Source organism: Ostrea edulis, chromosome 2 (assembly GCF_947568905.1).
Source record: "Ostrea edulis chromosome 2, xbOstEdul1.1, whole genome shotgun sequence".
In the NCBI taxonomy this organism is placed as follows: Eukaryota; Metazoa; Mollusca; class Bivalvia; order Ostreida; family Ostreidae; genus Ostrea; species Ostrea edulis.
Genome location: NC_079165.1, coordinates 68,976,602 through 68,988,733, shown reverse-complemented (window position 1 = coordinate 68,988,733; position 12,132 = coordinate 68,976,602). Strand labels below are relative to the sequence as shown.

At 32.8% G+C, this 12,132-nt stretch overlaps 1 protein-coding gene across 4 annotated transcripts in view; it reads right to left on the bottom strand.

Moving 5' to 3' along the window:
- Positions 1 to 12,132, bottom strand: part of LOC125679033 (trichohyalin-like) — a 96,078-nt gene that overhangs the window by 46,049 nt on the left and 37,897 nt on the right. For all 4 annotated transcript variants that reach the window (XM_056157076.1, XM_056157078.1, XM_056157077.1 and 1 more), the window contains 6 exons: positions 11,718 to 11,801; positions 9,861 to 9,986; positions 8,419 to 8,481; positions 2,836 to 2,910; positions 321 to 404; positions 71 to 193 (listed from right to left, as the gene is read on the bottom strand). In XM_056157076.1, the coding sequence (XP_056013051.1) occupies positions 71 to 193; positions 321 to 404; positions 2,836 to 2,910; positions 8,419 to 8,481; positions 9,861 to 9,986; positions 11,718 to 11,801 (555 nt within the window). The remainder of the gene's footprint in view (positions 1 to 70; positions 194 to 320; positions 405 to 2,835; positions 2,911 to 8,418; positions 8,482 to 9,860; positions 9,987 to 11,717; positions 11,802 to 12,132) is intronic.

The following is a 12,132-nucleotide window of genomic DNA, read 5'->3' as shown; positions in this document are numbered from 1 at the left end:
GAAAAAAGAAACAATATATAAGACTCCATCAATTTATCATTATAGTATTTGTGAAATCATTTTCACATACTCTGATTTCATCACTGTTTCTGCTTTCAGGTGACTAATTTCCTGGTTCTTTAAATTGATTTCCTCTCTCTGGTCACGACAAATTTTCTCCAATTTCTTCATTTCTCCTTCACAATCTTTATTTCTAAAAAGAATCACCCATTCAGCATCCTCAGAAGGAGATTTTCATGCATTATTGAGGAAACGGATGGAAGAAATTGAACACTGCACTTGATTACTATGAGACACACTAACCCCAGCCTAAAACTTACCTCTTTTGACATTTCAAACTTTCATTCTTTACCGTGTCAACTTCATATCTTAACAGTTTCTCCTTTGATGCCTGTTCATCAATTCTAAAATTCAAATACAGTGTACCTAATCAGTAGAGCATTATTTCAACAAAACAAGATACTCATATAGGAAAAGAAAAATATTAACTAAATATACAGTGGAGCCTCGTTAATCCGGACACTTTGGTTCCCAGTAAAATCGTCCGGATAAATGAAACGTCCGGATAATTGAATCGCATATTTTCTATCTTTACGTAACCAATATGTGCTTACTTTATTGATGCATATTGAATTAAACAAATTCTATCATTGGATTTGACCATTTGCATTAGTAAATAAATTATGATAATGTTAACATTTACATGTATTTCAAAGCACTAAAATTTGATGTACATGTTCAGTGTATTTGCCTGTGCTTACATTGTACATACATATGATCCCTACAAATAAATATACAAAACTGTGTACTGTATGCACTAAAACAAATAATGAAGCACTTTATGTAACTATAAGTAAATAAATCATTCGTAACAAACATAATCATTTACACTTCAAACATTTCATCACACTTTTACTTCTTAAAGAGGCCGGTAATTTCCATGCATCTGTCACGATTAACGGGTTCGGCGGTCTGTTAAAACAATCTTCATCGTCCAAAATTGATATATTAGAATTTCGTGATTATCATGTCAGTTGACAACATTCTTTAACCAAAATTCAATCTGCCAGAGTTTATATTTCTTATTCTATAATTATCCAAGACAATATCGGGAGAACAAAATCATTTAAGCTCGTAATATCAAGACCTACTTTGATCTAGTCACGCGCACCTATTATTTTCATGATGCGATAAGAACGGAACAAAACTCGGGTGAAACTAACATTACAGGTGCATACAGAATTTAATTGTCATGTCCTTAAAATGGTAATTTTCTCACTTCTACCCAGAGTTTAAAAATTCAAAGCAATAAAGCTCTACAACATCGTCACAAGAATCAATCGTACACAAGTACATTCTACATGCGTGACATTCTAAACGTTAAAACCTTATACTACATATACATGTACATGTGCATGAACATACATACATATTTCAAGCCAATCAACAGTATAAAATCCAGAATCTAGAAGTATAATCTACACTCTTTAGATTTGAATAAGCCGATATCAATTTGCGAATCAGTACAACTGATATGTGTAGCAGTTAAAAAAAAATTATTATTACGGCATGATGTTTAATTCATTAATACTATTAGGGTATTGATCAAGACTATAAAATAATATGCTACAGATTTATTTACAAAATTCAACACTACACGCAATAAAGATCTTATGTGCGAAAATTGGCAATACAATGTCTCGATCGGCACGTGCTATCTAACGGACTTATCATCACACATCACCTAATTGGAGGGAGGTGTTGACACGGTACAGGTAATCGCTTCAATTAGACAGTTTGGCTTGTTTTCTTTATAATTTACGCCATGCTAAAATTGTCTGACACAGACCTTCCCTAAACAAAATTACCGTCCGGATTAACGGTACAATTTTCAATGCATTATAACGTTTTGTAGTAAAAAGCGACCGTCCGGATCCGGAACGCGAATTTCCGGATTAATGATGCAAAATAATGTATAAAAATTCCGTTCCCTAGAAAAATCGTCCGGAAGGTGAAGCGTCCGGATTAATGGCGTCCGGATTACCGAGGCTCCACTGTATACATGATGAATGAGTAGTTAAAATCAAGGAATGTCTCACGGATTGTTTGAACAATTTTAAATTTACACTCATAAGAAAAAATTTTCGGATCCATTGGTTATTTTAAAAAGATTTTAATAAATGCCATCATATTTTCACTATTTGTCAATACTTATAATTGAATGGTTTGACCTTTCATTTAAACTATTTTTAATCCCCTTTACCCAAAGATGTTATTTCAAGTTTGGTTGAGAGTGGCAATGTGATTCTGGAGAGGAACTAAATATGTGTAAAGTTTACAGATATATGGACTGACAGACAGATAAACGCCGGGCAACAGGTGATTAGAAGAGCTCAATTGAGCTTATAGGTAAGATGAGCTAAAATTTCGACACTTTACATATAGTTATTTTGGCTACCACATTAAGATGCTAAAAATATAAGATGTCGCCTTATCATGGGTCAGAATAACCCAAGCCCTGCTAAAAGCAATTATCATAACAAAATTCAAATATTTAAGATTTATCTAAAAATTATTTACAATAAAACAACAAGGTGAAGATAACGAGGAGTGGTTAATCTTATAACTCCTATAAATACCCTGGAAGATGAAGAACATTGAATAAGCCACTGCACAATAATTCAAAGAAGAAATCAATGTTAGTAATAAAACACATAAAAGTTGTTATGTCTTCTATGCATTTACATATTTCAATTTGATGTATACACTGTAATAAATACAATCATGTACTAGTTCATGAAAGTTTAATTTCCTTCATATTTTCATAATACTCACTTATTCTTTAGTCTTTGAATTTCTGTTTCGTTTTGTTTTTGTTTCTTCTCACAGTTCTGATGAGCTGATTCAATTCTTCAAAACAAAAAACTTGATCTCAATCCATTTGAAAAACTCAATATCAAAGAATTTTTGATACAAAGTATGTAAAAAGTTTATAAATATATAGAAATATGTAGTTTACAATAGAATATAGCAGAAAATGGCATGTAGGATGTTCTAACTCATAGTTGCAGAAATTATTCAATACAGATTTCAATCATGTTTCAGTAAAACATTAACTTGGCAAGACTTACTAAAATCAAAAGAAAAAAATAACGAGCATCTACAATTTTTGCGGGACCTACTTCAAAGTATATATTTCACGATTTAAGAAGTCACATTACCACATTCATACATGCAATGATACATTTGACAAAATATAACAATCATATCTCTGTGAGATTGAAACAGTAGCTCATTGTAAAAACCAACTTATATTCGTAACACATCGCTCACCTGAGTCACCTTGGCCCATATCTGAAGACTTTCCATATATATTTGCATGTAAAACCTTAGTCCCTATTATGGCCCAAACTACCCTTTGCAAACTTGAATCTACACTATGTCAGAAAGCTTTCACGTAAATGTCAACTTCTTTGGCCCAATGGCTCTTGAGAGGAAGATTTTTAAAGCTTTTTCCTATATTTGTATGTAAAACTTTGACCCCCCCCCTCCCCACTTGTGGCCCCATCCTACCCCCCGGGGGCCATGATTTGAACAAACTTGAATCTGCACTATGTCAGAAAGTTTTCTTGTAAATATCAGCTTTTCTGACTCAGTGGTTATTGAGAAAAAGATTTTAACTATATATTTGTATGTAAAACTTTGATCCCCCTTGTGGCCCCATCCTACCCCCGGGGGCCATGATTTGAACAAACTTGAATCTGCACTATGTCAGAAAGTTTTCATGTAAAAATCAGCTTTTCTGGCTCAGTGGTTCTTGGGAAGAAGATTTTTCCTATATATTTGTATGTAAAACTTTGATACCCTATTGTGGCCCCATCCAACCCCCGGAGCCCATGATTTGAACAAACTTGAATCTGCACTATGTCAGAAAGTTTTCATGTAAAAATCAGCTTTTCTGGCTCAGTGGTTCTTGGGAAGAAGATTTTTCCTATATATTTGTATGTAAAACTTTGATACCCCTTTGTGGCCCCATCCTATCACCGGGGGCCATGATTTGAACAAACTTGAATCTGCAATATGTCAGGAAGCTTTCAGGTAAACTTCAGCTCTTCTGGCCCAGTGGTTCTTGAGAAGAAGATTTTTAAATGACCCCACCCTATTTTTGCATTTTTGTGATTATCTCCCCTTTGAAAGGGACATGGCCCTTCATTTCAACAAACTTGAAAGCCCTTCACCCAAGGATGCTTTTGGCCATGTTTGGTTGAAATTGGCCCAGTGGTTCTGGAGAAGAAGTCCAAAATGTGAAAAGTTTAACAGACAGACGGACAGACAGACAGACAGACAGACAACGAACAAAAAGCGATCAGAAAAGCTCACTTGAGCTTTCAGCTCAGGTGAGCTAAAAATGTCACAATTTGAAAGTCTGAAGTTTCCTGCAAAAAGCTCAAGAATTCTTATTTGTTTGGTTATATCCTTAGATAGAAAACAAAAACTGTACAATCACTATCACTAGATGGAGTGTAATCTTTGATTGTTATCATTATTTCAATATTGTGTGAGTTTTTTTTTGTTTTTTTTTTTGTTTTATGTTCCTTGAAGAATTTTTCAGTCATATCAAGATATGATAATAACCTGCTGCAGGTGAAGTGCCACAATTTTCAACATATAGTGCACAGAGCTCAATGCCATAGCAATGAGGGTTTAATCCTAGAATCTTAGAATAGAGAGTAAGGGTGGGTATAGGATATATTAATAATAAGGAAAACAAAATTAAGAGTTGGGCAATCACGGACCCTTGGATATACTAGAGGTGGGATCAGGTGTCAGGGGGGAGTAAGCATGCCCTGTCAACCGGTCACACCCACTGTGAGCCCTATATCTTGAAAAGGTCAATTGAGTAATCCATAGTCAAAATTACAATATAGTGAATAAAGAATGGCCTAACAGCTTTCAATTTGATTGACATTATATATAGCAATACACAATGATTAAATAAATAAGCCATAATGCTTACCGTATATACTCGCCTATGTCGGTTCCCCTATAAGTCGGTCATATATTTTGTAGGCTATTTTGGAGGGATATTTGACATTGACCAGTTTATAAGTCGGTATAACTTTTTCCAAGAATCAATTGACAATTTCTAACGTTTTCACCTTCGTTTCAAATATTTTGTAAAATGCACTTATATTAATCAATTTTCTCAACAGATCAATTTCAATGATATATACACTTAAAATGAATAAAATCATTCAAATATGTAAATACTTGTACTTTATGCATATAATCTTAGAATACATGAATAATATAATATGTCCTGTGAATGTTAATCATGATAATCGTCGGAGTACGAAGTTGTTTAAAAAATTTTGCTCTAAATTACACTGTCCAGAAAGATGCTAATCTTCTTAGGCCACAGTTTTTTAATTTATTGGTTTACGGATTTTTGTTTTTAAAATTCGGGAGAAAAAAATAAAATTAAAATAAACATTTCTGATATCTAATGTTTTATTTTCAATAAATCTTAATGATTTATTGAAAATAAAACATTAGTAAATGTGAGTAAAAATAAACAAACCATGATGTATTAAATCACTGCTAAATATTAGATAAAAAATTCTTCAGAGTGACTAGTATGCTATGAATTTTGAAAAAAATGCTATTTCAAATTCAGTGTATAATTATTATCTATGTTACACTTTGGTAAACCATAAGCTGAGAAAATGTGTAAGGTCATATATCTTTGGTGTTGTAAAGTATCCAGTATTTATATTACATGTATGTTGTTCAGCAATTTTGCTGTATATGCTCAACAAAGATTTTACAGTTTTTACAAATTGTAAATATAATGAAAAAAAATTTAAATATAGAAGCATTATGACCTCTGGGTCAAGACCTCTGATGGTGGACTGTTAGTCCCCGAGGGTCTCTACAGCCCAGTAGCTAAGTACTTCGTTACTAGCTTGAAAATACGGATGTATATTTAATTACTGTTACAAAATTTTGAAATTCATTTCAAAATTAAGGATTATCTCCCACACGCATAGCTCTTATCCTTAGACGAATTTGACTCCACTTTTATGGCACACTGTTTTTCCTTAAAATAGCTCTAAACTTCATTGTTATTTCGGATTTCAAACATTTCGGTTGAGCATCACTGAAGAGACATTTATTTGTCGAAATGCGCATATAGTGCATCAAAATTGGTACTGTATAAGTTTTACATTATTACAATTTTATGTACTAATTCCATTTTTAATTTCAGAATGTTCGTACCCCATGAAATAATTTTAACCCCATTTTTCCCACATAGATATGCCCTTAGAATATTCTCTACCACCTTTTTTGAAGTGTTTTCAGTTTTTCATTTTTATTTGGTACTCAAATTCTCTCACCACTACACAAGGTATACTAATTTTCGAGAAATATGTATACCTTTCTGAGTTTCATCTGAGAATTGGTCATATTTTTTATGGGCGTTCATTATAGTATCAAAAGCGTCTAACAATTTCTCACACTGTTCTATTCCCTGTTAGGATTTTTGACAGCAGAAATGCACGTACATGTATTCAAATATGTTTATTATGGCATGTACTGCTGTGGTATAAAGTCACTAGTTTGTATACTCTAACTGTATCTCGGGACAGGCCCTCACCACACTTAAACCGGGTCCGTAGGACATTATCACTTTAACGATAGAACATCCTATCTAGTAAACAGGTCCAGTCCAAAGACTATTTCTACCTACGTAACTATTAACAGCTACATAGGTATTTAAACCTACTTAAAGTAGCTACTTATACCTACTTTTACCTGTTTTTGAAAATATAAATAAATAATTATAATTAAAGCGCATCTTTTAAACAGGTCAGTCGTTTCATGTATCATGTTGTGCACGTGCACGGCAAAATTCAGAATGTAAATTTGAATACTTTACGAGGGTGGAGAATGCAGAGGAAATGCATAGAAATTTGCCCCAAAAGCCTTTAATGTAAAACTGCATGAAGGTAAACTTTAAAATTAATACAGATTTGTTAGACATTCTAAACTTTTTCTCATGTAGCTTTGATCCTTATAAACTCATAGAAAATGGAACTGAGTGCTGTTATTGATGCAAATTTGAAAATTTAGTGAAAAGTTAGAAAGTAATCATTTTTGTCCAATATTTTTGTGGTATTCATCGTCAGTGTAAGTGAATCATGAATTTGGTACACGCCATATTGTGCCATTCCTGCGTTTGGCCACGAAATGCAAGTAAAGGAAAAAGTAGGTAAAAATAGCTACCTGGAGTAGGTTTAAATACCTACGTAGCTATAAGTACCTACGTAGGTAGAAATAGTCTTTAGACTGGACCTGGTAAAATCGCTAAATAACTGTACCTTTCCCCATCATCCTTAAACACCCAAATAGCACTGCAAAAATACCGCCAATTGTATGAGAAATATTTATTTCTATCAATTCCCTTTTTTGGGGTGACGAAATGCCATCTGGCATATATTTTGTCGACAAGAACGATATACAGGTATCGTTATCGTGGCCATATTTGTTTACTTGGTTTTTAAAAATACGGAATAAAGATATTTCGCAAAACGAATAGTGATTACCAAATACAAATCAATAGGTTTGCGTTTCACAATTTTCTATTCGTAAAATTTAAAATGTATTTTATTTTTATTTTCGGTTTGACTCGTTGGGTAGAATCGGCGGAATTAAAAAAAAGCAGAAATTTGCATTTTATTTTCTTTCCGATTTCCCAGAAATTAGGGTCGGCGGATCCATAAACCAAGAAATAAAAAAATTGTGGCCTTAGGACTCGCCTATAAGTCAAATATTGAGTTTTGGACCAAGTTTTAACTCCCAAAAATCTGACTTATCGGCGAGTATGTACGGTAGTTTTTAAACTAATTGAAGTGAAGGTTTTGGTTTGTTCTTTGATCAATGTGAAACACTACCTATATCATAGCTACTGATAAATTACTTTAATTCATTTCTTATCGACAATTCATGTCTGGACCAGGATAATTTTCAGTACAATATTTCATAACATTGTAGTCGACCTAGCTCCTTAATGTGGTAAAATATAAATCACAAGGAGGATTTGCCATCACAATTTAGCATAGAAAATATATTCTCTCTCCCTCTTATATACAATGAGATCTAGTACCACGTTCTGTCAACTCATGGATTCACATCCGAATCAATTTTCAAGATTAGCATGCAGCTGATTCTTGTAAACAGTTTTTTTAGAGCTTAATTTGTTTAACATTTCATGAAAAACAACACCCCTTGTTGAAACTTTAAACAATAATGTTATACTTTTGAATACTTTATTCAACACATCTGTGCTTGTGTTAAATTTACACTGCTGAACATGAAAATCTATCATATGCAATCTTTGTAAAGAAGAAGCATCACCTTTTTAATCTGGCATTCTCGTCATTGGTCTTCGACATTTTCACTGGAAACATCCTTTTCTCACTATAACAAGTGAAAATTAACAGACATGCATTTACCACAAATAAAATTGATATCTCATTCTAATTGTACTGTAACCTTACAATATATAAGCTTACACCTGTGCTTGATGAGGAAATAGTTTTATTTTTTTTTTCAAAATGAGGAAAACAACTCCTCAGCTTTAGAGCATAATTGTGCAAGACGGTATAAATGTATAGGTAGTATTGGCACAAATATTTTACATATGAGATGTGCCAAGGGAAATTGGACATTTGTGATGTGTAAATGTCACAACTGACCAGAAAAGTAACTTTGTAACAGCAAACACTTGCAGAAAAACAAACAAAAAACAAACACGAAAATTAATTTTCAGCAGGAATACCAGCAACCATTGTCAGTAATATGATGGGCATGGTAAATCAAAAGTAAACACTTTGAATCACAGTTTGTCGTGACTGAAAAAACATTTGGACTAATTGCATTGATACAAACAAATGATATGCGCCGATGTCAGAGCATAGGTGTTGGCACTGTTATTTTGATGATGAAAAGCAAACAATAAGATATAATAAAGAGAAAATATATGCATAAGCAATGGAAAGATTTACAGAACTATTAAATATGAACTCAGGGCTCGAAATTAACATATGCCCGTCAGTCTGTGACTGGTTAAAAGTCTGGCGGACTGACTGACATTTGTTTTAGTCAGTCCGATGGGACTGGTTAATTTTCTAAAGCATCATTTTGGAAAATATAAAGTTTATGAAATTTTATTTACACATTTGGCATGCTTCGATCTGTAGATATATGAAGATGTAATATATAAATCCCACATTTAATTGAACATTGAAATATTGTCCGAGGCATATCGAGTTAAATTTCATTTTAATAACATTAACGAAATATGTTTAATTATTTCTGGAAAACTCTGTTGGACTGGTAAATTTTTCTGCGGACTGGTTGAATTTATACCGTATCAGTCCGGCTGGACTGGTGACATAAAAAGTTAGTTTCAAGCCCTGTTTAGTTACCCAAGAATGATTTTCGCTAAGTTTGATTGACAATGGCCCAGTGGTTTTTAATAAAACAAATTTAAAAGCTTTCACAAAATGATCACTAAATTTTAACCAATTCCACTTCTAAAAGGGTGAGCACTTCACTTTAAAAAACATGAATCCTCTTTCCTTAAGCATGCTTTGTGGCAACTGTGGCTGAAATTAGCCCAGTGGTTTTGGAGAAGTTGAAAATTTTGAAAGTTTATGAATCAGATAGTTATCAGAAAAGCTTTCTAAAAGTGAAATAACAATAAAGTTTCTGTTGCAAAATACGAATGGTAAATAAATGCACTTTGTCTCTTATTAAAAAGAAAAATGAAATATGTAACCACATAATTTACTTACTCTTTTTCAGGTCTCTTTTTCCCTGAGTGATAAACAGTGATCTCTTCATTTTTCGAAGAAATCTCCGAAACCAATTCTTGATTCCTTCTTTTCATTGCATCTACTTCTTCCTGATGACCCTGTTGTCTAAAAAACAAAATAGTATATAAATATAAACTGAAAGATTGATGAGTATTGAAAGGTTTCCTTACAAACAATTTTTATGAAATTCAATTCTTGTATGCTTTGATGAATACAAATTTCATTGGCCTTAACGCTCGATCATCTGAGTTTGTTGCCTTGGTCTTATGGTATCAGTAATATCATTCTTGATAACAAACTCTGATCCTCAGAAAAATTCGATAACTCATGTCAGGGTTTTTCAAATATCTATTGCTGGGATATTACAAAATGGATTCTGATGGTATCCAAGACTTTTCTACAAGGCATTCCAGGGCAAACCAAAAGTTTAGGAGCAAACACCAATAATCTAATAGCTATGTGTCTTTGTTAATCAGGTCTTCCACCAGTCTGTTGGAATACCCATGGACACAAATTGTGCTCCTTTATCAGCTGACCTGATTCATATCCTAATGAGGCAGAATTTATTCCAATGTTTCTATAGGAGAAGAGAAAAAAAATCACTTGCTGTGGCTCTCAACATCACATATATTGACGACGTTTTATCTATCAACAATATTCATTTCAATGAAAAAATGTTGATTCAATACATTCCTGTGAAATTGAAAGAAAATACAGCACAGAACCTTTCATATCTGCTTCATATTTGGATATTTTATTGAACATAGATGTTAACAGCAAACTGACAACTTAACTTTATGCAAACAGGATGACTTCAGCTTCTCCATCGTCAACTTCCCAAATTTATGTATTATATCATCATTTGTCATGTTATTCATACAGTCACTTATTTAACTAGCTGTTATAACTGCATATTGCTATAGATTATGCCAGGTTTCAATTTACAATCATGACATTCTGTGATATTTTAAACCTGAATAAAATGAATGTAGAAATAATCCATTATCACCTCCATAATGGTATTTATCTCTCTCAACTGATTTGATACATGAGAGCATGTTCTATATATGATAAATTTTCAAATCAACACAACCTACCGAAAAATAAGTTGATGTTACAGGAGTTTCAACAGTCTCGTTTAAAGTCAGCATTTCATGAATTCTATGGTTGTTATAAAATACAAATGGTCATTATGTCGAATGCTGTCTGACATATTCTTTACCAATTGTTAGCCCATTCTTTAGATAATAATTTTGAGTACGGATTAATCTGTTTACCTTTATGATGATAGAGGGTTTGTGGCATGCATGACCGGTCAACAGGAGATGCTTACTTCTCCTACGCACTTGATTTCAACTCTGGTGTTTTTAGGGGTCTATATTTATCTTATTCTCAATTTGTATTCTTCATAAAAATTTATGAAACTGATCACAATGAGAGAAGAAAGAATTTCAATGTTTTCAAAGGGTCCTCTTAATTAAATTAAAAAAAAAACTAACACTGAGGTTCAATTTCGAAATTAGAACAAATCTCAAACATAAAAATCCCTGAACTATAACTTAATAATCCTATATGTCTGACACATGCACTATACATGTTAACTTTAGCACTCTAATCTCTTTGTAAACATTTTGTCATGTTTTTTTTTTTGTTCCCTTACAAGTATATTTCTATATTGTCTCCCTTTCGAATGGGATTCATCTGTTTGGAAAAGTCAATAATATTCAGACTGAGGGACACACGATGACACTAAACAAACTTTGATTTATATAAACAATGACTTAAACCTTTTTTTGTGTTTTTGGTTCAGTAGATATTAAAATGATATTCCTATACCTGCTCCAAAGGTATGCATTTTCAGCACCAAGTGATGCAATCTTCTCTTTTAAAACTTGCATTTGTTCAAGACCTGTCTTCTGTCTACAAGAAAGATAAAGGCAAATATTACTAAAGAGGGATAACTCTTGCTTGCGAGCTCAGCACAAACGAGTGAGATACGAGATCTTTACAACTTTCAATTAGAGTTCCTTGGTAATTATGACAAAAATTGCATGCAAACCAAAGCAATGTTCCAAGTTATAATTTCATTCTCAGATTCAGTCATATTTTTTACACTGTGGGTAAGATGAATTTGGTATGAAACTGCTTTTTATCATTTTAGGAAGAACAAGGTACGATTGTGTACATAAAAAGGCCCCCAAATTTTCTCTCTATAAAATGTGTCTGGAATTAACCTTAATCAGCGTTTTAA